Raw genomic sequence first — 26,982 nt, 5'->3', positions numbered from 1 at the left:
ACAAGGAGGAAAAGTTAAAAACATTAGCTATTTGGAGTTCAAATGGCTAAAAACATATTGCTGGTTAAATAGCACTAACACCATACACGAAGATTTCAATCAGAAATCATACTGCTTTATATCTCTGGATAAAAACAGCAAGCTTTACTGCTCTGTACATCAACAAGATAAGAATTCCTAGCAAACAAGCATTTTCAAAGTCTTATCTTACCCTGCAGCCACTGATTATTAGATAGGTCCAGTCATTTGATACCCAAGAGCTGGCTCAGTGTTTATGCTTCAATACCTTCTCAAGGTAACTGGATTGTGCTACAGATTCAGTACTGCTAGTGTAGTTTCACCTTATGTTTTGCTTTATTGCATTTATAACTCTGCATTTTTGCATTTATGCCTCACCTTTGCAGGAAGAAGAAAAGGCTAAGGAGTAAACAAATCTTGAGTGGAGTCCCTAAGACAGTTGGATGTCACCTTGCACGCCTCCTTCCAGTAACTGCCGTGGCCAAACTGGTGCCAAAAGTATTGCTCTCTTTTCCTTTGGACCATATCAGTGAGGCTGAGAGAAGGGGAGTCTGGTCATCTGGGCAGCCTGGGACCTCCAGATACACTGGCCAGGCTTGTGTCCCATGGAGGTCACTACGGTGTTGCTAACACAGCAATTTGACGTCACCCCTGGAGGTGCACTCCATTGCCTCTTGAGACAGATGGATGCCAAAAGACTCACCTTTCCCTCAAAGGTGGCACCCATATTTTTCACCCTTACCCATTTTATTACCACAACAACCCTATGAGGTAGGTTAGGCTGTGAGTGTGTGAATGACCCAAGGTCACCTAGTGAGCTTCATGGCTGAGTAGGGATTTGAATCTGGGTTTCCTTGGATTAAACTCTATGCAGAATGTAGAAGCATATCCTGCCCTGATGGAAGAAATTATGTTTGCTTTGTTAATCCAAATATGAATGGATATGGAATGGAATCCCTGTCTATTGAAATTGGGATTTCCCATAAAGTAACCTTTTTATGGCACAATCCTAATACAGTGGTACCTCAGGTTACATACGCTTCAGGTTACAGACTCCGCTAACCCAGAAATAGTGCTTCAGGTTAAGAACTTTGCTTCAGGATGAGAACAGAAATCGTGCTCCGGTGGTGCGGCGGCAGCAGGAGGCCCCATTAGCTAAAGTGCTGCTTCAGGTTAAGAACACTTTCAGGTTAAGAACAGACCTCCGGAACGAATTAAGTACTTAACCCGAGGTACCACTGTATATGGCTACTCAATACAAGAACCATTCTTTTCAGTGGGTGTAGAATTTCAGCTTTAAAGGTCTTTCCTTTCCTTCCACCACCATCCTTTCTCTCTCTCCCCACCCCCCTCACACACATACCACATTTTAACGAATACCTCTTTTTTGTCAGAACTTTACTAACATCTCTATAGGCAGTCTCATTGTAGATTAAAATTAAATTCATATTTCTCATGTTTCTATTGCATCTTTTCCCTTTTTTGCATTTTGTTGTGCCACATCACATGTCACATTTTTCATATTTGAAAGCACTTCTGAATAGGAAAAACTGAAACGTAGGACATCTGATGATACAGGGAAACACTTGCGAGTCACAGCTTGCAAGTGACAACAGTGAAAGAAATACTTGTATGGCTCTCTCCTACTTTTTGAACCCTTCAAGCAGCAGCAGTAATTATAAATACATTTCTATCAACCATGTGCCTTAGTTTCAAAGATACTACAGTGGTGCCCCGCAAGACGAATGCCTCGCAAGACAAAAAACTCGCTAGACGAAAGGTTTTTCCGTTCGCGATTTGCCTCGCAAGACGAATTTCCCCTATGGGCTTGCTTCGCAAGACGAAAACGTCTCGCGACTTTTTTCTTTGACTAAAAACAAAGACATGTTTTGTTTATAAAGTTAATTTATTTTCCCTTAAATTTTTGAACTGCTCTTTACAGTATGTGTGACTTTAAAGAGCAGTTAATAAACTGTTGTTGTACCAAATTTGGCTTTGTTTGGACTTTTTTTGACCATAGGAATGCATTAATTGATTTTCAATGCATTCCTATGGGATTTCGTGCTTCGCAAGACGAAAAATTCACTAGACGACAAAAATTGCGGAACGAATTAATTTCGTCTTGCGGGGCACCACTGTAAATGCACTTAACGATATCATGTATTCCACCATCATATCTATAGTGGTCAGCCTCTGACAAGAAGAATTATTATTGATGCTTAATCTTTAAGTAGCAAAGGCATTGGGCAGTAGTTCTTTAGCAAGCTTAGCATTAAGAATAAATAAATATGATGTTGGTGTATTTGAGCTTGTGTGATCATGTTTACTGCACATGCCTGTGTTGCTCTTCATGGATTATCTATCACACAGTTGCTTTTTGATGTTGTTCTTTGATAGCAGTTCTTAGGTTTCATAGATAATAGGTCAGTTTGACCTTAGAAGAACAAGCTGCCAGTTGTTTCCCAAAGCAATGGGATCAACAACATGTGCCGATCAGTTAGCACGTCATTTTGCCCCACAGACATAACAGCAGCAGTGTGCCTTGCTCTTGCTGTGAACCAGGAAATGAAATGAAAGATAATAGGCAAGAGCTAAAAGATCCATGAAGAGCAACACAGTTTGCATTTTTACAAAAGAAGCTGGAAACGACAACATCCAAACGCACCTGCTCCCTGACTTATTTTACATTTCGCCATGTTCGTGTTATGGGGCACCCAAGTTGGCTCCTATTTTATCTGAATATAACTTTTTGAAATGGACTTCAGGCATATTCCCCTACCAAGTTAATAAATAAATTCATTGTTTAGTTTGAATTTATTCCGTATCCTACGTTTCCTCTAAGGATCTCCAGGAGCTGCGTGTGGTTCTGCCGCCTTCCCTTCAGTCTCGTGACATATTGGCTAGACTGTGTGACTCGCCCAAGGTTGCCTAGTGAACTGATATCCGAGGGAGAATTTGAACCTGGGTCTCGCCTAGTGTAGCACTCTTAGCTCAAGGGTAAGGGAAGGGGCCTTCTTTAGGCTGAGGGCCACCATCCCCTCTGGGGTAACCTTCTGAGGGCCACATGCAAGTGTTGGGGAGGACTAGCAATGTCATGGTCAATACAGGCCAAGTTCTTTACTGTCTTCACGGTTGCTTCTAGCTGAGAAATAACGGTTGCAATAGCAGTGCAGATTCCACAAAGCAAGGAACATTAGGCCACATTCCAGTGCCCACTTCCATAGCACTAAGCCATGTTCTTTAAAAACGGTTTCAAACTGATTTGGGCTACCACATAAAAACGAGACACAATTGAAGATGTTTAATTTTATTTTAGGAGCCTCTTAACTACATAGCAGCTGCTACTGAACAATTCTGATAATGCAATTATCTGTATTAATTAGAAGGGAAAATAAACAGCAAAGAAAACAAGCTTTCAATGAATACGCGAAGGACAAAGGCTGCTCTGAGAATCTGTCTGTTGTGAATGTGGTACGGATGAGATCAATATACTGTATTATTTTTCTCACATTTCTATTCCAACCTTTCCTGCAGTGACCTCAGGGTGGCACATGCATGAGTGCAATCCCATGTTATCCTTACAATTACCCCTGTGATATAGGCTCAGGGATGGTGTAATAGGTCCAGTGAGCTTTATGGCAAGTGGGGCTTTGAGCCCCAGTCTTTCCAGTCCAAGTCTGACTTACTACCAAGATGATAACCACTGGATCAGTAGATCTTGTAAAAGGTATTTGTTGTAGGGAAATGACAACCCATAGAGGAGCAACAGGTAAATATTTTCAGGCACTCTGCAAAGAAAGTTTCTGTCCGTTCCATACTTCATGATGCACGAAAATGTGCCCAAATTCATTTTACTGTTTTAATCTCACCTGCTAAACTAGCTTCCCATTCATGAGTACTGTATGGATCAAGAAGAATAGTTTTCCTGCAACCAAGCTTCCTTATGAGAAATATGGTCGTGTGAGCTAACCTTACACAACCTGGAGATCTAGGTGGCACTTGTATACGTGTTGAAATAGTTCCACTATCACTGCTTCTGTTTTTTTGATTCATGAAAAGGTGCTTTTAAAGAGTGCTGGGGAACCTATGAGACTCTGCATGTTGTTGGACTATAACTCCTGTAATCCCAGATCGCTGGCCATATTGGCTGACGGAAGAGTACAGCAACATCTGCAGGACCACAGGCTATTGAAATGGATATTACAAGCCTTGCAAGCTTCCTTTCGCCATTCTGCTGAAAAAATATTATCTAATCATAGAATTGTGAAGTTTGAAGGGACCCTGAGTCCAACCCTGTGCAACACAGGAACACGCAGCTGTCCTATAAGGGATTAAACCTGCAACCATGGCATTATAAGCACCACACTCTACCCAGCTGAGCTTTCCGGCCCGTGCAGTGAATGAGGGCTGTTCTTTATGTTAGTTTCATTTTGTAGTTTTCATTGACGAAACTGATTGGAATATTTGTTGTTGCAGTGAAATATAGTTCTCCAGCATTGTTGTTGCTGCAGTGAAATTCAGCCCTCCAGGAACACAAATTCTGTTCCATGAAAATTACGTATAGTGATGTGTGCTTAGAATCAGAGAATTGTAGGGTTGGAAGTGATTAAAAAAACTAAAATAAAACTGATTCAAGTTCATAAAATATCATCATGTATTGAGATGAAGGGCTGTATAAAAATGCAATAACTAAAATAAATAAAATTGTTTGATTTTCATCTTATGTCTTCAAATTAATGTTTGACATAATAGCTTAATAAATTGATTTTTGAAGGTGATTTTGTTTATTACTTGTTGGTTGGTGGTTTTTCAGCCTTTAAAGAGTCACATTTTGATAGCATTTTATGCTGCCATAAAGACTGAATAGGTACTTTCAACAGGGATGTGGAGCATGTGGTCCTCTAGATTTTGTTGGACTTTGTCTCCCATAAACACAGACCATTGTCCCTGCTGGTTGGGGATGATGGAATTTAAAGTCCAGCGACATCTGAAGAGCCATATAGGTTCCCCATCCTTACTTCAAAACCTAACCATAACCACACAATGAGCTAATGTGAAATAATATCACTACGAAGGGCACACACATACTGATAATTTATCATGTGCACGACAGATTAAAAAGAATAGAGGTTCGCTGTTCACTCATGCAGTATCCATGTGTTTCCATTGAGCATGCACAGCTGATGTTCTCAGTGATCTGCACTCACAATACTTTAAGCTGGAGTGATTTTGAGTAAAATACCAAAGTTTACAACAGCATTTTGAGCCTATATAATTCTGGTACTGTACGTATTGTATACGCCAACAGCTTAAATTCTTGCAAATCTTTAGATGATATCCAACAAAGTCATTTTCAGATTTCAGTGGACCTCTGGTATGACTGACATTGCATCACCCTTTAACCTAGCCATGACTTAACTGCTGTGTGGTTTCTACATTGTGACTTTAATGTTATGTTTAGAATGAATAACATGAGCCACAGTGTTGATCAAATCTCCCAACAGATTTCCCACAAAATATTTTATAATCTATTGGTTAAAAAAACAAAAACCCTTATCTTCTCTCTCTCTCTCTGTGTGTGTGTGTGTGTACACAAATCTTGCCACACCTGAGGCTTAGTATTCAGTATTCTCAAATTGGAATGTTTGTCCTTCATATCCAGTATAAACTTTTCCTGCATCAGTACTATCCTGGCATTCATTCACTGATGCTATATGCTCCTCCTTATCAATTGTCAGAAAATGCTCACCAATCTCATTTGGTTTGCCCATTCCCCAGTCATCTTGAAGGCTTATCTCTCGACAGACATTCCCTGAAATGCTTTCTGCCAAGGAACAACTCATAAGATCTTTTGGATCATATAAATTGTCATCGTACTTCACAGGAGGCTTGTAGCCTTCAAGGGACATCTTAGTAGTTGTGGTTATAACAGTTTGCAAAGGTGGGCCTTCCAAAGAGGAATGACTGCTATATCTGCAAGCATATTCTTCACAGTAATGGGGATGGTTAACATTGATTTGACTCGATCCATCACTGTAGTTAGTTTCAGCTAAGGCCTGTTTTAGTCCATGATGTTTATGGGTGCCATCAAAGTTCTTTTCATGGGCATTTAGTGAATTTACATGGTACTGAAGTCCATTCAACACAACATGGTCAGCATCCCCTGGAATATCCATTGGATCTTTGTGAAATGCATACAGACTGGAACTGATGTAACCAGGAAATGAGCATTCATAGCCACAAGTTGGTTTAGATGTATAGATTTTGGGGCTCGAACGCTTCTGAAGCGGTGATAACACATCCTCTTGAAAGCTGGCTGCATCGTAGGTAATGTTGTAAGGTTCTATATTTTGAAATAAATGGTGAGGCTGAGCTAGGAGTGGCAAGCCGGTATCTGTAATTATGTTGATTTTTTCTGATCCTTCTTCACATCCCAGATGATGAATATAATGAAAGTGACTGCTGTTCTCAAAACACATTCCTGTCTGATGAGAAAATAAAAAGACTTCAGGAGAAATGGCTGCATGCACCAATGAAATATGGCAAATGGCTATTTCAGTTGTTGCCAGTTGTGGTTCAAATTAATTTTGCTCAGGTTTTTCAAATGAAGCATCAGAGATGGCTTCAAATGGCTATTTGACATCAGAAACACCTGGATCTAGTGCTGATGTTCTGTACACATCTTGGAATCACCATAAACATTTGTTGGATAATTTTATTGGTTTATTTCAAGCCTAGGGCATCTCCAGACAGGTCTTTTGCTGTGGATGTATGCAGCAGCAACCCACTGATGGGATTGAAGTGAAATTGTACTGATTTTGAAGTGGGCTATCTGCACCTCCTACTTCATAAATTATTACCGTATTTTTCGCTCTATCACACGCACCCGACCATAACACACACGTAGTTTTTAGAGGAGGAAAATCCGTAGGCATGCCACCCGTAGGCATTTCCTCCATAACATGCACAGACATTTCCCCTTACTTTCTAGGAGGAAAAAAGTGAGTGTTATGGTGCAAAAAATACGGTATGTGATGTTCCTGCATCACTGCCTCCACACTAGCATTGCTCCCCGCCCCTACAAATTAGACAACCCCCCAGCCCTTGCAACAGATATTGCTGCTCTTGCTAGCGCTGGACACACACACACACACACACACACACACACACACACACACACACACCACTTCCCTGCTTTGCCAAAGGTGAGGAGTGAAGCAGATGGACATAGTGGCTGGGTAACTGCCTGTCTATCCCCATGCACTGCAACTCGCAAACACTTATGCCTGGATAAATTTGTTAGTCTTTAAGTTGCCACAAAGCTCTCTGTTGTTCTGCAACCTTATAGTTACCTGAAAATCCAGAAGCCTTTTTTTCTGAGATGAATGAGAAGGTGGTGTTTGCTTTTTAAGGGCACTTCTTCGGATCTCTGTTTCTGATTTACTCTCTGGTCTAGGGTGGTCATGTATTCCCTTGGCCTGGAGAAATACGGACACGTGAATGTTCTTAGTTACAGGAAACATATGAGCATAGAGACATTTCAACCCATCCATAAACTAGTTAATTTGGAGTGATCTTATAACCAGTTTAATATGGTATGAAGGTCATTTTCTTCTGTTGAAAGCCATGGTCAGGAACATTTAAAAGTCTGACCTTGTAACAAGAAATTGCTTTTTAATCTATCTGGAGTTTTGTTAACGTCTGTGGATTGAAGTTTGTATCATTTATAAAAAATGATGACAACTTTTGTTGTGCAAGCCTCATTGAAACGAACCAGAGAAACTGATGAACGTGAGTGTTGGTAGTCTCCTCTGGAGACTTTTCACCAGGACTTGTGCATTCAGGCCTAACTCTGTAGTACCAAGCTGAGATCAGGCACCCCTCTGTTGAGCCGCAGGCACCTGGGGAAGAGCTTTGCATCCCAGCAGGCATTTTAAGTAAGTTGTATTTGGCCTATGTGGCTTCTATTGATTTAAACACCATATTATTTGATTAGTGAATTGTTCTATTGATTGATTTGTAAACTGCTTTGAGACCATTTACGGTAAAAAGTGGTCTATAAATATTGAGAATGAATAAAAAAATGAAATAAGTAGTGAATGCTGGATCAAACATAGGAAAGGACCCAGAGAGCTGCTTTGGACATGCCAAAGAGTTGAGGCATACCCATCGTGCCATATGATGACAAACTCTTTGAAATGTCCTTCCACTTCAAAAAAGTTTGCCATGAAACCTTGGGGCGACAATTTAGCTTCAAAGTCCTTGGGGCATAAATTGTTCATATAATTAATTGGATTCCAGCCACCATGTTTTTGGACCTCTAAATCAATGGCTTTGGAATTATGTCAATATTCAATATATCAAAGAATCAAAAGTTACATGGCCTGCCATCTTATCAATGCCAGGCTATTGCTGCAGACCCTCAGTGAGTGCAACATAATTAATTTCATTCAAAAGCACTAAAAAAATGAAAAGGGTGAGTACAGGTGATTATCACAAGCAATTCCAGTACGAATTCGTTCTATGTGGTGCAGAAATACAATCATCGATTTTCCATCCACAAATTCCAAATCACTGAAGAGTAAAAAAACCACAAGCTGCTCAAAATCCAAAAGCACTATTTATATTTTACCTGGAAAAATATTGCTTTGCCTTCATGTCTCCAGAAGTTAGTTACTGGGTAGCCGCTGTGCCCCCGGCAAGGAATTAATTCAAGAGCTGAATTGCAGTTTGGACAAAGTTTTTCTGTGAGACAGAGGGATAATAGGTTAAAGTGATGTAAAGGGAAGTCAGATTTAACCATCTGTATTAAAATCTCCAGGCAGAATTATTTTTGAAGTAGATTTGATAAATGGTGGAATTATTAACTTAGAACCTCTAAAGTACAAACCTCTTCAGAACTGATGTTGCTTGTAACATAAAATGATTTATGAATCTGATAGCCTTCCACATTTTATTTACTCTCCAAAATTGAACTCACCACCAACTCCTCCCCTCTGTACCATTCCAGGAGCTTTCCATTGGTTTGTGTGTCAACACTTGCCACTCCAGCAATATTGCCTACTTCCCCCCAACAACCCGGAAGGGGAAGTCCTACAGGCAGGGTGGAATGACACGATCGTAAATTTACTTTGCACAGAAATACATTAGTAGGATGGTGTATAATAACAACGGTGACTTTGGTTTAAAGATGCTTGAAACCCTATTAATTGCAAGTGCTCACGGTTGCCAGAATGAAAGGTAGGTCTCCTAGAGCTGGCTCAGATATCTTTGGCATTTGCAGGATGCTTAGAACATGATTTTTGACATCCATGAGACAAAAGTGATCCTATAAGTACAATGCAGAAAGAAAAGTTTCTAGGGATGGTATTGAAAGCAGATATTTGATTCCTGTTGGTTGTTACTCACAGATTCAAGATTACTGTTGGGTCTTCCTTGGATTCCTCAGATAAATTCCTTGGAAAGTGATGGAAATTCCAGGGTAATTTTTAAATAGAAAAGTGGTTTGCTGTTACAGGATCACTTCAAAACATCATCCCATGAGTGCCAAAACAATATTCTCTAAAAGGACTCTACAGTTGTACCTTGGATCTCCAACGGCTTAGTTGCCAAATGTTTTGGCTCCCGAACGATTGAAAACTGGAAGTGAGTGTTCCGGGTTTTGAACTTTTTTGGGATGCCGGACATCCAACAGGGCTTCCAGGGCTTCCGATTGGTTGCAGGAGCTTCCTGCAGCCAATCAGAAGCTGTGCTTTGGCTTCCGAACTTTTTGGAAGTCGAATGGACTTCCAGTATGGATTCCGTTTGACTTCCAAGGCACCACTGTACTTTTAAAAACACCGAGAAAATATTTAAGGGAGCTGTGTTGAGGCTTGAAATCTCCTGGACAGATTTTCCTTGACTTTTTACATAACCCACCTTTCATCTGAAAATACATTCCAAAGCGATACACAAAGAAATTTAAAATGGCAGAAATGTTATAACAAAAACCAGCACAATAAAATTAAGAGGAATGAAGCTGTCCAACCAGCTAAAAATGCCACCATCTAAAATGCCTCTGCAAATAAGAAGACTTTAACCTGGCATCAATAATGTTATAGCATGGATGCCAGGTGTATCTCCCTGGGGATGCCATTCGACTGAACTCTCTGCTGTAAACTCCACAAAGGTCCCCTAAGGCTCCCAAATCAGAGCAAGATGCAACAGCCGTTGGGTGGCTTCCCCCATCACAATTCTCTCACTTTGCTGCTTCTGGCGAGCCTTGTCGCATATGGCAGGCCGGAGCTGCAGCTTGGCCCCATCCAACAGGGTGCAGTCCCCGGCACATGCCACCACACCGAGGCAGGACTTCTTGAGGATCTGGCAGTTGTGGTTATTGGTGTTGCGCATGGCCCACCCGCTGAGGTGGCGCTGTGCGTTTTTATCCTCGTTGGAGTAGATAAACCGCAAATAGCCATCAGGCCACTCCTGGAAGGAATCAAAGTGCTTGGGCTCCTGCATCAGCGGCAAAGGGAGGAGAGAAAGAGGAACAGATGGAGGCTATATTAGCAAAGCATCTCATTAAGGTGAAAACCAGTCTGGGCCTTTATCATTTCTACACACACACACACACACACACACACACACACACAATGTATTAAGAAAATAATGCAAGCAGCGGCTCAAACGCACATGTGAAGATCCACCATGACAGCAACTTCCCAAAACCGTGTCCAGTTCAGCTCCACACTTAGATCCCAGATTAATGCTGCAAGTCTGCACATTCCATTGAAATCAGTTAGATTTATAATTGTGGGCTTGTAAATGTGCAAATGTCACAGGCTCAAGCAGCTAATGCAGTTTCCTTGTGACTTTATTGGTGATGAACAATGCAATTCTCCTCTATGGGCTTTATTATTCAAGCTATGTATTCCCCCCCCAAAAAAAAATGTGCTTCAGTGGAGAATATTTTTAAATAGAAATGAGCAGCTAATATAACTCCATTGGCACAAGCACACACATATACAATATTGTTTTGTAGTCCTCTCCTGTTTTTAATTTTCAGGGGTGCTTTGCTCCCCTTCTCTTCTTCTGGAGCAAATATCCAGCTGGATCTACAAAGTAAGAGGGAGAACAAGAACAGAAACACCTCTGCACCACTCCTAGCAATTGCCTATAGATCAGCCATCATACCATTATTGCTTGTTTGCTGTTGCAGGAGCATCCTACAAAGATACAGTGAGGTCCAGCACCGAGGGCCTTCTGGCGGTTCCCTCACTGCGAAAAGCCAAGTTACAGGGAACCAGGCAGAGGGCCTTCTCGGTGGCGCCCGCCCTGTGGAACGCCCTCCCACCAGATGTCAAAGAGAACAACAACTACCAGACTTTTAGAAGACATCTGAAGGCGGCCCTGTTTAGGGAAGCTTTTAATGTTTGATGTATCACAGTATTTTAATATTCTTTTGGAAGCTGCCCAGAGTGGCTGGGGAAGCCCAGCCAGATGGGCGGGGTATAAATAATAAATTGTTGTTGTTGTTGGGGGTGTGCTTTGTTGGGGTGTACAGGGCCATCCTATACACACCAACTCAAGAAAAAGCCCCAATGAGCTCAGTAAGGCTGACTTTCAAGTGTGTTTTGCAGCCTTAGAAAACTAGCCCACAAATTCATTCAAGTAGGTTTCTTCCAAACCTCCCTCCTTGAACTGTACCTGTGGTAACTTGGGATCATTGATATCCCAGGTTAACTTCATCCCATAGGAGCAGGTGTAGTCTGAGTCCTTTGACATGTTAACCATGGATCTAGGTAAATAATATAACAAAAAAGATGCAGCAAAAAGTAAAGATTAATCTGGAGATAAAGATTAACCTTAAGCTGTAAAGAAGGCCATAATTACCTTATATTTACTTTATTATTTATTTACCAGAATTTATATATATATAATATTCTGTTAGAGGTAAACCTCTATGCGGTTTACCTAACATATAAAATGTGCATTAAAGGCAGATGTTAAAATTTGCCTTCTTTTCTCCAAAATAAAACCAGTAGTTAAAAAAACCACTACAAACTAAAATGTCCTATTATAATGCACATCACATCATATTTAGACATCTGGGTAGGCTTGCTTAAATAAAGAAGAGTTTAGCAGTGGTAGAGAAGGTGCTTGGCTAAGGACAATGGGCAGGGAGGTGCTGCCAAACTGAAGGATGGAAATCCTTGCAAGTCCCACATTTCCAAGTGGTTGAGCAGGCATTTATGGAGGAAAGTGATCCTCATGTCCCATCTAAGAGGAGGGGAGGGGAATATAAGAGAATCATGCAATTCCTAAGGCCAGGCAGCAAGTTCATGGTTGATGTGGGAGTTGATATAGATGATTTCTGCTCCCAGTTCACCATTCTCACCCATGGCCCAACAGTCCTCAGCAGCTGCTGTGGAGAGGCGGTTAAAGGGCTGCAGTCTCCAAATCCCTACTCAGCCACGAAGCTACTTGAATGCCCCTGGGCCAGTTTCTATTTATCGGACTGGCCAACCTCGCAGGACTGCTATTTGCAGCGGGTGGGAGAAATCATGTGAGCAGCTCTGGGCTCCTTGGAGGAGAGGCAGACATGAATAAATACCCCAGCACCTCCCTTTGTAAGGTGCCCATGTCTCTACGCAGCGGTTCTCAAACTGTGGGTCCCCAGATGCTGTTAGACTACAACTTCCATCATCCCTGAGCTCTGGCCTTGCTAGCTAGGGGTGATGGGAGGTGTAGTCCAACAACATATGGGGACCCACAGGTTGAGAAAGGCTGCTCTACAGTGATGGCAAAAGAGAACAAACCGAAAGGGATGAAAGTGAGGATGAGAGACGAGACAGGACAGGACAGGAGAGGGAATCAAGGGTGTTGCACAACCTGCCTTAAACAGCGGCGTCCTCGCCTTGCCTTTGCGTTTGGCCGCTGTCCGTCCCTTGTGGTGCTGAAATGAACCCGCTGTTGCCCTTACCCTCTCGAGCTCCGCTTCTGATCTGCTCTCACTCCCCGAAGGGGATCTTTTTTGTCCCCGACCTTCACCCTCCCACATAGCTGTCCTCCGAGGTGTTAAAAGCACGTGGGGGGGAGGGAGGGCGACTCCTCCTTCTCCTTCAGCCCCGGAGCTGAAGGCTCAGGAATCCAGTATTCTCCGCCCCGCACGCACAAAAAATTAATTCAAACAAACAAACAAAAAAACCAAGCCCCTCAATAGGGTGCCGATCCCCAAGGCAGCAAAGGTGTGCTCTGAATGGGAGGCTGCAATGCGAAATCCGCTTACTCAGAAGAAGTCCGTTCGCCTGACTGCAGTTCAGTAACTACTACAATAACTTATAATTTAGGATGATTATCATTACGCATTCCGGCATTTTAGCACTCTCTTCGGCCAAAAACAGCTTCCAAATTGCGCTCCACAAAACCGCGTTGAGCTTCAGCGTCGGCTCAGAACTGCTGAATGGATTTCCAGCGCTGAGTGGATTTTAACTCAGCTGCGCGCTCAACTCGAAGAGGGTGTATAGTTATCTAAGTAGTGCTTAGGCTTGCCAACCTGGCGCCCTCCAGATGTTTTGGACTAGAACGCCAGATGTTTTGGATGGTGATGGGAGGCACCAGGTTGAGCAAAAGCTGAACTACAGGAAATATTAATTGGAGGTTTTTAAACCGAGGTTGGCTGGCCATCTGTCTGGGATTCTTTAGGTGAGATTCCTGCATTGCAGGGGGTTCGCGCAGATGAGGTCGCTTCCTTGAGGTCCCTTCCAACTCTACAATTCTATTATTCACTGTCCCTGAAATGGTTAGATACAAAGGAGCTTAACAACTACAGCGAAGGCAGCTGGAGTTGGAAGCGACCAAGTACAATCCGAACCATGTCTGCTTAGAAGTAAGTCCTGTTGAATTCCATGGGACTTACTCCCAGTCAGGTAAGGGTAAGTGGAGAAAGGACTGCAGCCTGAATTAGAACATGAATTAGACCATACACCATGTTGGTTCTCTCATATCCAGTGGTGGAAAACCGGAAGGCTCTGCAAAGTTGTTGTTTGATATCCTTTGCAACGACTCAAGGAAAGCTCTCTTTAATATTCTAATGTTAATTCTGCAATGTGACAAAATTCCATCACACCGATGGCGGCAGGCCGGGAGAAGGGGGGGGGAGCCATTTCTGCACGCTGACAGCGAAAAGTATTGTTCCATAACGATTTTGCATTTTTCCTATGATGTTAGTTGGTTCACAGTTTTTAAACCGATAGGCAGGTAACACATCTTCGAGTTAATTAAACAAACCTCTGCTGTGTTCTATAAGATACAAAAGCCTAGACTCCTGAGCACACTGAATATTTTCCTGCCTTCTCTTTTTTTACTTTCGATTTTGCCTTTTATTCGCCGATACCATCCTGAAGACATTTAAGCCAGTTCTCTGGCACGTAAAACGACGATCCAATACACAATTACCTGGGAGTAAATCTCATAGAACTCAGTGGGTCTTACCTTTGAGGAGACACGTTAAATAAAGTCAGCGTTTGACGCTCAGCATTGTGCAGGGCACTGCCAGGTAACGTAGGCGTTATTAATTTCTGCCCTCCAGTTTTGCTAAAATACCCTAAAAACTTTACAAACTTCTGGGGTATTTTAGCAAACCTGCAGGGCTGAAATTAAAAACGCATTTATTCCGCCGCAGTCTCGATCCCTAAACACGCTTGCTGGGGAGTGAGTCCCAATGAAGAAAATGGGATCCACTCCTGAGGGGGGGAAACGCGCGCAGTATTCCGCTACCGCGCAATCTCAAAAGCAGACGACGCGGCTGCGTACAATCAGCGGACTTGGTTCTGCCTAGCACAAACCTCTTAGAAAAGGATCATTCTGTTAATACGGTAAAATATATCACGGGGTATATTCTGCCTTTTATATATATATATTTGATTTTTGTCCCCGAAACAAGCATGCTAAATAAACTCAGCGTAATAGTTGCGACAGAGTTTGTTCTAAAATTATGAACTGCTAGGATCTACTGTGTTTTGTTGTGGCCAATAATAAAAGAAATCGCCACCCCTCGACCGTTTGGCAAATATATGACGCGAAACTTTATAGATTTTTGTTCTCCAATAAAAACAATAAAATGCCAGTTATTTTATTTTCGGATTACAGTACTGGAACGAGAATCATATTGACAATGTTCTTCCTTTGTCTTCCCTCGCTTTGTGTTACATTCTTTCAATTTTTTGTGACCAGGATTTATCAATGCTAGACCCGATTTATGAATGTATGTTTTTATTTCATTGGCCGCTTTTCCATCTGTCTGTCTGTCTGTCTGTCTGTCTGTCTGTTTAAAGCATGAATAAAATAATGACCCTGGAGGCGTGTTTTCTGAAATATGTTCCTAAACATTTTTAAGGCATAGATTATTGTTTGTTTAATGTTAACCTCCATAGTTATTGTGAAGCAAAACTAAATAAGTGGCACCTGTTGAACTGGTCCTGACGCATCCACAACACCGTTTTACATGCGCCGGTTGGTATTTAACTAAGTTTTACTCGAGTCAGAGTAGACTCGTTAATGAACATGCATAAAACTTATTTGACTACCATCCTTTATAGCTACTCTGTAAAAGAGCAGTCCTATACGTCACTGTAGTTTGCTCCAAGGGAAACGGGTATAGGATTGCTAAACCTAAAGCTCACAAGATGGCTATAATGGGCGAAAAATCCGGTTGCGGTAGGCTTATTTTTTGGCAGGATCCTAAGGTCTCCAACACAATGGAACTTCCTTTTGAGCAGAGAAGTCTAGACTTGCCCTATAAACTGCGTTCTTGGTAGTGGTGCCCTCAAGGGAGTATGAAATTCCAATTTTCCTTTGTGATTGGAGATTTTAATCTGCCTTGGATACAGAAAATATGAACCTTCGGGCTTCAATCATATATAGGCACGCCTTCACTTAGGAAGTCATTAAATCCAGTAGGTCTGCGTAAACGTACTGCAAAATCCCTTCTGCGTTTGCAACACCTCTACCGAAGTGACCCTTTAAATCCAGCTCTGTAGACTCGTCTTCCAGGCAGCATGAAAGGCACGCAACTCTTTCGGGACTCAGCGATCCCGCTTCCTTCCTCTCCCTTTTAAGTCGGGGACAGAAGTAAGACTTCCTTTTCGGCGGGGTTTATAAAGCGTACAGGATTGCAACCGTGGCACGGAACTCCATCTCTTCTCGTTCCTCCTACTTACAAAATAATGTCCCCATCCTAAACGCATAATTGATAAACCAGTCCTAGGTACATATGCGCAGCAGCAGGGAATAAAATCCCCCTGCACCCCCGGAATCAATGCCTACTAGGAAGGGATGCATAGCTTTCCTTTCAGGAAATCGCCTCTTAAAGTAACCCCTCCGACGCAAGGGGGGGGGGAGAGTGGATCGGGCTCCGAGCGCGCTCAGCTACCATCAATTCACGCCCTTGGGCGCAGGTGCCAGCATCAGCTGCGCGTGGAACGCGCGTCAGACGCTGCCCGAACGCTTATTAAGGCCGCGCTTGGCGCGCGCGCCACCCTCTCCTGGAGGATTTGGAGCCGGCCATGCAGGATCAGGTCGGTGGGCCGCTTGCAGGCCCGCGGGAGGGGCTCTGTTGACTGGTGTAAAGACTGGGTCTCCAGCATAGTGCTCATGACAGTTGGGGTGGCAAGCCTGTTGTGGGCTTTTGTTTGGAGAGTGTGCCCCATGGGCCCTCCCCGCGGGGGATCCTTCTCAAGTACACATGCGTCTGATTAGGCTGACCTGAGATTAACCTCTTGGGGATGCAGAGGGTCACCTTGCAAAACGCTCAAGGTGGGGGTTACCCAATGAGCCTCAAAGGTCTTTTTTTCCTGGGATTTTGGCTGACTTTTCTTGGCTGCAAATGGGTGGTGATATATTTTTTTTGCTGCTGGGGACACATTGAAAATCTATGCCCCATCTTTTAATCAAATACTACCAGGAGTGGCTTATAGCAGATGAAATACCCTGCAGGAGGAGGAGCTCCTGTGCTCTGCTTCTGTTTCTGGGCTTTCCATTGATGCTTTTCTTATGTTCACTTAAAAACAATTCTGGCACAAGTTCACTGATGCTCTTTCTGGAGGACATCTCCAGTCTTTTTTGCAGCGATCGACATAAGTACTGGAATTACTGAGGTGGGTGGGGAGGCATTGCGGAGAGGGCCACCACCTCTACCTTTCCTAATGGCCTTGGGGTGGGGACCTAGTGGGCAAAATTGGTGAGTATGAGCAGCTGGGCAAGTGAGCTTCCATTAAGGCCCCCCCTGCCATTTCTGCCCACAATTTGAGCTCTGGGGAGATATTTCTAATCAAAATTTGTATGTTTGAAATGATTGTGTGTGTGTCCCCCTCACGTATAGGAAGAAGAGAGTAGAGAAAATGATGGTGACATGCCGGACAGATCTGAATACTATGTAAATATCACCATGTGCACAACATTGTTCAGTCAGCTTAAAATCAGATGTCTTTGTTTTAGAAACACTCATCTTTTCAGCATATTGAGGGCCAAATGAGCCCCACTCACAAAAGCTCACACAAGACTTCCACCATTGTCCTCCCCCCCCCCCACTCTTCCAAATTGGCTTGTGTGTGTTTCAGGAGAAGCACCAGAGAAGAGTGTAGGGAGAAGAGTGAGGAGCAAGCTAAAATGCTTGTGCTGATGGAGCCATTTCCATAGCGCTATGCTGAATTTCTCACTCTGTTTTCAAAGCTGGTATGGACCAGGAAGTGGCTAGACCAGTGGTGGGAAAGCTAATCTGTCCATAACTGAGAGGCTACAAATTTTTCAAAAAGTTGTTTCTGCATGTTTTATTCTAGCTAGAGTCATTACTGAGTGATGCCTTCAAGGGAAAAGGATTTCAGAAAATAAAAGAAATAATCCAAGGGAATGATATTTATCCTCAGAAGTGCAGCAAGCAACTGTTAAACCAACTGGACAAAGTTCTAAAAAAGGCAAGTAGGAAAAAGCTCCATTGTTTCAGCTCCAATTCTGTAGCTTCTTTCTGAAGAGTAAGCCCCACTGAACTCAATGAGGCTCGCTTCCGAGTAGACATTTATAGGACTGCACTGTTAATCTCTTAAAATTCAGTCCATTGAATTGCTTCTTTATGCAGTAATGCGGGATTTCCCTCCATCCTAGGAACTGGACAAAAACGAGTTCACAAATGTATCTCTATTGTTGAAGTGCATTCAGCGGTATTGTAGAAGTGATCCTCGAGATGGTGTAAATTTGCTTCTTCAGGAGGGATTGATAGCAAAGATAAGTAACCCTATGCGTGAATGGTTGTTTAAGTGCTATGCTGTGTATAAACCATACTAATGCTGCATGAAACAGAAATTTCCTTGTTCTAAGAACTGGTGACCAAACCAAACTTCTAAATAGCCCTCCTTTCCATTGCGGATTGATTATCTCCCCTCCCCCCCCCTTCCCCCCCCCAAACCATTTAATTTTTTTGCAGTCAGTTTGTTTGACCTCATTTTGTTACTTGTGGACGAGGATGACAACCTTCCTTTTTTGTTTTATGCAGCTAGGCATGGTTCTGTGAAGATTTGTGTTATTTCAATGAAAAAAGAAATTGGTTTCATAAATTGGGAATAACCACCATAAGACGGGCAGGCAATATCCATGGGCAGCTTTTATCTTGCTCTTCATCCCTCCCTGTATAATGAAAACACTCGTGGGTCCCCATAGCTGTATAATTGTCTTCTTTCTCCTAGCTGCATTTCTGTAAGTAGAAAACTAGCTTTGAGACATTCCTTTGACTTTGCTTGTGTGCGTCTTGTTTGTTTTACATGGTCATTTGGTTTGAAAGAACCAGAGAATTTCTGAGCCTGATAGAACCAAGTGAAAGTACATTCTTGGTCCACCTTGTTGAAGACTTCTTCGACACTGCCTTGGTAAGTGACCAGAGACAAACGTGCTGTGTTGCGGCCTTTTGGCAACCATATTTGTGCGCCACGAAGCGGCTGGTTATGAACCCCACAAATCTCCCTTTTCCCTGTAGCCATGCCCATTTGTGACCTTTATTTTGAAAAAGTGCTTTTTGGACCTGACCTTTTCCCACGTGGACGTAGGGATGGGGGAGCCTGTGGCCTGCCGGAATTTGTCAGACTCCAACTCCCATGAGTCCCAACCAGCATAGCCAAAGGTCAGGGATGATGGGAGCTGTAGTCCAACAACATCTGGAGGAACAAGTTCCCCAGCTCAGCGGTAAGCTAATGCTTTCCTTGTATGTTTATAATGGACCGTATGGATGCAGCTTTGTGCAATACTAGGACATCATGGTAATGTGGAAAGCCATCCTGTGAGCCTGTTAAGATGCAAAGATGCATGTGGATGTTGTGCAGACCCTCCAAGTGTTCCTGTTTTCCAGGGACAGTCCTGGATTTACAGAAGCCGTACCAGTTTCTGATTTAATCCCAGATTGTCCCACTTTTCCTTAAGATGTCCTTATTTTAATCAGAGAAATGTTGGAGGGTATGGAGTTTTGTCACACACACACCGAGCCAAAGAGATAAGTAACTATACAACCTTTAGAAGGCATCTGTATGTATAGGGACTTTTAAAAAAATGTTTAATTATGTTTCTATATACGTTGGAAGTTGCCCAGAGTGGCTGGGGTAACCCTGTCGGATGTGTGGGGTATTATTATTATTATTATTATTATTATTGAATAAGATGTCCCTTTCTTTATTGGAGAAATGTTGGAGGGTGTGGTTGTACAAGCTAAGGCTGATTTTGATAAATGCTCCCAGTGACAAACTGGACAATGGAAGTTGCTTCTGGGCTTTCAGTGCCCCATGTGCTTGCAGGAACATTATGTTCACTTCCCATATGGTTCATCCGCATTGTAGCAAGTACCCATGCCAGCGCCACAGAGTGGCAATGCTAGTGAGGCCAGCATCCATGACATCTGTGGGATCCATGACATCTGTGGGACAAATGTGGGATGCTGCTTCAGATTTTCCTGTGAAGACCCAACCATGCAATTTTTGCTGGAAGCTATGTGGGTGGCACTGTGGGTTAAACCACAGAGCCTAGGACTTGCTGATCAGAAGGTCAGTGGTTCGAATCCCTGCAACGGGGTGAGCTACCATTGCTCGGTCCCTGTTACTGCCTACCGAGCATTTTGAAAGTGCAAGTAGATAAATAGGTACCGCTCCGGCGGGAAGGTAAACAGCGTTTCCGTGCACTGCTCTGGTTCGCCAGAAGCGGCTTAGTCATGCTGGCCACGTGACCCGAAAGCTGTCTACGGAGAAACGCTGGCTCCCTCTGCCTATAGAGCGAGATGAGTGCCGCAACCCAAGAGTGGTCACGACTGGACCTAATGGTCAGGGGTCCCTTTACCTTTACCTATGTTGTTCAAGGTACATAGCAGTTGGCCCTAACTTGTCATCGTACTACGTACTTTTTTTACAAAACCTGCATGGAAAGATGGGAATGTAGAAAATGCATGTGAAAATCTGTACATGGTTGAAATGCACTGCATGAATGACAATGATAATAATTCAGGATGAGTCTAAAACTCAGTGTTGAGGAGCAGAAACTTGTTCTGTTTGAACCTGGCCGGTATTACGGTTAAGCACACTTTACAATGCTGTGATATATTAGTACTGGTATGTAAGTTTTATAAACTGGGCAGTATTTTGAATGTGCTACATTTTGATGCATGCCAATAAGGTATTACCTTTGAGTTATATCCATTCTGTTTCTCTTCCCATCCCCACAACATCTTGCTTTCAGATTATTGGCAAAAGCAACGCTGAAGGTCAGTCGCTAAATACCTTTATGTATCTGATGATGATTTATTATCAGAGCAGTCCCAAGGCAATATGACAAAAGACAAATACAAAAATTACATTTTAAAAAAAGAAATGGTGGTTTGAAGTAGAGAGAATTTATGGCTGTTAAATGCATATGATTTGTGACTACAATACTATGCATACCTCTCCAGGAGTAAATCCAATGGAACACATTGAGATTTACTACTGTATAAACATGCAATGTTTTTATTGAGCTTTCTTTCTAAATTGTTTTGAGTCCTTGTGGAGAATAGGAGTAAACAAAAGAAGTGAGGCTGTCAGGTTTATTTAGACTGAATTAGACAACTAATTAATACTTTGGATCAGTGGTTTCCAATTAGCTAAGTACTGAGGAGCCCCTGTTTTTCAAAAGCCATGGACCCCCTAATTTGGAAAATTTTGATATCTCTGTGGTAGTTTTTGTTATGTGAATGGTGCCACGGACCCCCTGGTGTCTGCGGACCACCAGTTGGAAACCACTGTTTAGATCATTCTAGTGGGTCCCTTCCAGTTAATCAGACTGAGAGATTAGGATACTGTTGTCTGTTTCTGATGTTTTGTTTCTGATGCTTTGCTGTAGTAAGGAATTGGAATGGGGGACACACTAGAAATGGATTTTCCTTCTGTTGTCTTCTGTATTGTGAAAGTCACACACACTTCAGTAATGCACAAATATATTTAATTGACTAAAAAGCAAATTATGGATCAGCTAAAAATCTAATCTGTGTACAGCTCTAGTAAAAATGCAGTAGGTATTTAAACTTCTACAATGAGGGAGCAAAAAGCAAACCTGAGTGGTACCTCGGGTTAAGTACTTAATTCGTTCCGGAGGTCCGTTCTTAACCTGAAACTGTTCTTAACCTGAAGCACCACTTTAGCTAATGGGGCCTCCTGCTGCCGCCGCGCCACCAGAGCATGATTTCTGTTCTCATCCTGAAGCAAAGTTCTTAACCCAAGGTACTATTTCTGGGTTAGCAGAGTCTGTAACCTGAAGTGTATGTAACCCGAGGTACCACTGTACAATATTACAAAAAGCAGGTCACACTTACAATATTTGGGAAGATTGCTATTCCAATAAGGGAGACTGTGGCACTGCTTTGAAACTTAGAGGTCTTGCTGCCGAACTGGTAACAAATGTGTGTTTCTCTCCCAACTTCTCTGTTATAGGGAAAAAACAGTTGCTGGAGTCTTTCATACCATATTTAGGACATCTAGCTGCTGATTCTCATGTGAGCTGTTTCCTTCGACAGGAGGTCAGTTTCAAACAAGGAATATGTGGAATGATTTCTAGGAAGTAAAACAAAGTCGTTAGTTACTTATTCTTGTCTTCCTATATTTCTTACACTTCCTGTATCAAAGGCTTTGAGAACCTTAAACACTCTGCTGGATAAGATCGGAAAAGAGGAGAAAAAGAAGTTTGCCGGGTCTGAAGAGATGTGTCTGCTTATGTAAGTATCTTTGTAACCTGTGGACTTGATCCTTGTGTGTCTTCTGTGCTCTGTTAGGTGCTAGGAAGGAATCTTTCCCCTCTTCTTTCCCAGAAATTCTTATTATATCTACTTAAGAGAAAGTTTGAATTTTTGCTGAAGTAAATGAGGAGACATTTGCATCCAATAATGTCTTGCATTTGTGCAGTGTGGCTAGCCTATGTGGTCCTGCAGCTGTTTTTGGACTACAACTCTCATTATCCCTGACTCAACTAGACCAAACGCATCACTGGCTACCTAAGAACATAAGACTAGTCTGTTGGACCAGGCCTATGGTCCATCTAGTCCAGTAGCCAACCAGATGCCTGTGTGGAGAAAGCAGAATATGAGCACAGGGGCACTCCATAAATAGTCCTGCTTCAGTTACTGCTGGGAAACATATGGAAACAGTTTTAAATTTTTGTATACCACAGCACTGTGCCTGTAGCTGAAGATCCATATGACTCTTCAAGTGAAGAACTTCCTTTGATGAATGGTGCATTTGAATATTAGGGAGAAAGGCATTTGGTTGCTGTGGCCCTAAACTGCCACGTTGCTTTGAAAATATTAAATTGGACAGTCTTGGCAAAAGTTCCCTTTCAGTCCACTCCTGTTATGCATGTTTTGTTTCTTGGTTTTGACTGTTCATACCTTATGTCTAAATATTTAATCCCCAATTGTTTCTCTCTTGCTCTCTAAGGCTTAAAGCTCATTAATGGGTTATGTCGTTTCAGGAAAGAACTTGCAAAAGCAATTCTGGATGTTGGTGGTAAGAAAAACTTAGCATCTTGGTTGGGGCTGGGGAAAGTCCAGGTACCTGTTTCGACGAGGCCTTAGACATCTGGTGCTAAAATCCAAGAATACAGAAACTCCTGTGTAGAGTGGTGCTTTTCAACTGATGTTAGCTGTAAAACTAAGCTGCTGCTTAAGAACTGAGTGAACCACATGTCACCTGATGTCCCAGTGAAATGTCCTTACCAGTTTTTGCCCACTCAGATGATCAGCTGATCATCAAGACTTACAAAGCACTTTTACTTGCCTCACATCTAATGGCGCAGATGATGCCAGGTGGGCAAAAACAGCCTCATGGGCCAAATGCAAAGACCTGGTAGGCCTGATTAGTCCCAGGGAATGCTAGGGTGAGAGTGTTGTAGCTTCCCTGCCCTCACTAGTTGCTCTAATATCTGATACACCCCATTCTTCTTCTTATTCCTGTATTGTGTTAAAATGTTAAGGGAATACTGACTAGACATGGGTTAAACTGCTGTCTCTAAAGAACAAGAATTAATCTGAAGCAGCTCTTCTTCAGAAATGCTATGTGCAAACAAGTATTTTGATATGAATAACATTTTAAGCAGTAGGTTCTTTGGAAAGGTGAGATCTCTTCCCTAGCAGTAGAATTAAATTAGGTGCATTAGTGGCGCTAGTTCTAATTCCAAGGGTTTTTTATGGGACAAAAGTGGCAAACCTTTGTTGAGTCGTAGCCAATGAACCTGTAATGGTTGCACATGACTATTCTCGGAAATGCAAAAGTCATAAGACTGTAGTAATAAATCACATTTTCCTTTAGCGAGATAAATAGTGTAGCAATAGCATCAAACTTCCTGGGAGGGAAGGAGGGAGGGAAAGCATGCTGCATTTTAAAATATTGGAATAATGGACTCGGGCAAAGGCTGAATATAAAGCGGAATAGTTCTTGATCTAAACTTGTAGCGCAAGGAAGGATGGAAGTTTTTCATCACTTGGTAAGATACTGAATATATTGTTTTCAAGAACTCTTTTCTTTGTGCAGACTATGATATCCAGATTGCTATTGTGGAAGCCCTGTTCAGGATAATGTTGAAAAAGCTGAGAGACGATCTTGTTCACAACTGGTTTGAAGATCAATACCTTGCTAAGGCTTTTAGAGAAATCAAAGAAAGAGATTTTGAGACAGTAAGGGCTTTTGTTCTTTCGGCTTCTTGTTTTTGCTAATCTTCAAATGTATAGCAACAGCGGAATTTTTTGTGTGAAAGAGTATAGCAACTGGTTTCTCTCCCTTTTCACTGAATTAATGGATGTAATCTGCTAACGTTGCATTCTCAGTGAAGAAAATCAAGCATGGCTGGTTGTCTTTAAAACAACTCTGAAGCTGATTGATTTGTGATACTCAGGCCTTCTGAACGCATTTTGCATTTGTACGGTGGCTTATGTGCCACTGGGAAAAGCATGCAATGTTTATTTTTTTAAAAAATGGAATTAGCATTCGAACTATTTTTGAAAATAATTGTCACATTCTGCTTTGCTTCCCTCCCCCCCCCCCCCCTTGAAGGATTCCAGGTTATTTCTTAACAAATTGAATGAAAGACTTGGAGATAAAAGAAGGTAAGGACTTGCCACGAACATGCTCACCTGAGAGTGTTTGAGCACCCATTTATCACAGGCTTTTGCAGGTTTTGTTTACCGACTCTATTTCTGGGCTTATCCACAGAAGTAACTGGGCGCCCCAGGCTCTTTCCTCCCCACCCAATGTAGGCACATCCCTTCTGAGGTGCTGCTGAGGCAAGCTTACGAGGAGTCCAAGTTCTCCCGTTCAGGCCAGTAAGGCATAAATTCCAGTGTCTAGGCATGTGAAGTTATGTTGCAGAACTACACCAGTCTTGAGCACTGAAAGCATGGAGGTAGAAAGATGTAGCAGTACAGATCATGTCAGATACAAATTCAGCTTCAGAATGGATGGTAGTTTGCAGAGTTGGTCTTAAAAGCTTCAAAAGTTACAAAGCTAAGAATCAGCATGCTGTCACCTTGATACTTAAATGGGAGACAATCTGGATGGGGAGTTTTTCGGTTGATCTCGCTCATGCACACGTGGAGGAGACATTGGGGTGGAATTTTCCTGTGGAAGGCTTATCCAGTTGAGCCCAAAAGTACAGGGCTTAGTCATGTACAAATATTGGGTCAGCTTAGTGGGGGAAGTCATCTTTGAAGCTGGCCCTGCCAATCGTGGGGTTTAGCTAATTATGTAGAAATATTATTTCATGGTTTCAGTATTGGGCATTTTGGATAGTAACGTCTTAATACTTAGAATCATAGAATTGCAGAGATGGAAGGGAGCCTGAGGATCATCTAGTCCAGTGGTTCTCAACCTGTGGGTCCCCAGATGTTGTTGGACTACAACTCCCATCATCCCTGAGCTCTGGCCTTGCTAGCTAGGGGTGATGGGAGTTGTAGTTCAAGAACATCTGGGGACCCACAGGTTGAGAAAGGCTGATCTAGTCCAACTCCCTGCAATGCTGGAATATGCATCCCTCCCATACAGGGATCGAACCTACAACCTTGGCGTTATCAGCACCACACTCTAAGCAACTTAAAAAACAACGATGAATATTCAGGCTATTGAATGGCATTTTCACATTAAGTAGCGCATTTGACATGCTTGGAATGATTTCTGAAATTTGACGGTAGGCTAAGGCCATAGATATGAAATAAATTTGCTTATGAGTTATGTCTGCTTCCCAACATACAAGTCTCCCTTTGCTCAAGCTTCTAAACATCTTGAAAGGGCAAACTTTCTTTCAGAGGAGATGGGAGATGGTTTATTCATTTGTTTTTCAACCCCCCCCCCCCTGATTCCATTGTTGTCAAAATCTGCTGGGTGTTTCCCCAGTGGCATGGAAAGGGCTATGTGGCCACGTCAGAAGCTGGAAGTCATGTGTGCATGTCTGCTTCCCATTCCAGTGTTGTCCCCCAATGCGACGCTGGCTCAGGAAGTATCCATATTGGCAACCTCTTTCACTTGATACGCTGATATGATTGCCTTGGTAGTAGTGTGGAAAGGAAAGGACCTTACTTAATGAAGTGTGAATTGCTGATGGGGCATGGGAAGAGATGCGGGCCCACTTTGTTTGCCATGGCAGATGGTGTTGACGTGAGCTGGTGCTGACCTGCCTTGAAGTTCTCCAAACAGATGGGCTAGCTTAGGCTCAATCACCACCTCTCATGTTCAGTCTTGCTGTAGGTCATTGCTAACTTGGAGGCCTGCCACTGCAGTTGTACATTAAGCGGCTTCTGATGCTGTGAGAGAACAGCATGGGCACGTAGATCACAGGGAGTCAACGGGTCACCCTCCATACAGTGGTACCTCGGGTTACAAACGCTTCGGGTTACAAACGCTTCAGGTTACAGACTCTGCTAACTCGGAAGTAGTACCTCAGGTTAAGAACTTTACCTCAGGATGAGAACAGAAATGGCGCGGCGGCAGCGGGAGGCCCCATTAGCTAAAGTGGTACCTCAGGTTAAGAACAGTTTCAGATTAAGAACGGACCGCCGGAACGAATTAAGTTCTTAACCAGAGGTACCACTGTATATTGTTAGATTTCAGGTCCCATCAGCCCCAGCCAGCATGCCCTGTGGTCAGGGGTGGCAGCAATCTTAGTCCAGTAACATTTTTGTAGGACACCAAACTGACTACCCCCTGGCATGCATACGGTTACACATCTCGGACATGTTTGTACTCATCCATTTCCATGCTCAGGCTTGCCAGCACTGCTTGTGGGGCATTTTCTACCTGCTTGGGCTGTACGTAGCATTGTCTGCTTTAAATAAAAACGTTGCGAAAGGCATTGATTATTATTATTATTGAAATATTTTTCATAGGTAACAAAAGTACATTCGGTGTCTCTGTTTTAAGCATCCTTCATACAAATCAGTGACAGTCA

At 42.7% G+C, this 26,982-nt stretch overlaps 2 protein-coding genes across 2 annotated transcripts in view; one reads left to right on the top strand and one right to left on the bottom strand.

Moving 5' to 3' along the window:
* Window positions 1-5,633: 5,633 nt before the first annotated feature.
* Window positions 5,634-11,790, bottom strand: GCM2 (glial cells missing transcription factor 2; the record flags this gene model as incomplete). The annotated part of the gene is made up of 5 exons (XM_083518412.1): window positions 5,634-6,503; window positions 7,371-7,496; window positions 8,651-8,763; window positions 10,260-10,512; window positions 11,704-11,790. The coding sequence occupies 5 exons, from the start codon at window positions 11,788-11,790 to the stop codon at window positions 5,634-5,636; spliced, it is 1,449 nt and encodes a 482-aa protein (XP_083374538.1).
* Window positions 11,791-17,407: 5,617 nt separating this feature from the next.
* Window positions 17,408-26,982, top strand: part of SYCP2L (synaptonemal complex protein 2 like) — a gene marked incomplete at its 5' end in the record, with an annotated part of 32,285 nt that continues 22,710 nt past the window's right edge. Inside the window, 10 exons of the mRNA XM_083518411.1 lie at window positions 17,408-17,437; window positions 17,835-17,969; window positions 18,157-18,280; window positions 18,814-18,914; window positions 20,761-20,785; window positions 21,987-22,072; window positions 22,179-22,267; window positions 23,020-23,054; window positions 24,078-24,220; window positions 24,597-24,649. Of these exons, the coding sequence (XP_083374537.1) occupies window positions 17,408-17,437; window positions 17,835-17,969; window positions 18,157-18,280; window positions 18,814-18,914; window positions 20,761-20,785; window positions 21,987-22,072; window positions 22,179-22,267; window positions 23,020-23,054; window positions 24,078-24,220; window positions 24,597-24,649 (821 nt within the window). The remainder of the gene's footprint in view (window positions 17,438-17,834; window positions 17,970-18,156; window positions 18,281-18,813; window positions 18,915-20,760; window positions 20,786-21,986; window positions 22,073-22,178; window positions 22,268-23,019; window positions 23,055-24,077; window positions 24,221-24,596; window positions 24,650-26,982) is intronic.

Source organism: Podarcis liolepis (assembly GCF_965112155.1).
Source record: "Podarcis liolepis genome assembly, chromosome: 8".
In the NCBI taxonomy this organism is placed as follows: domain Eukaryota; kingdom Metazoa; phylum Chordata; class Lepidosauria; order Squamata; family Lacertidae; genus Podarcis; species Podarcis liolepis.
This window is presented reverse-complemented; position numbering and strand designations above follow the sequence as displayed.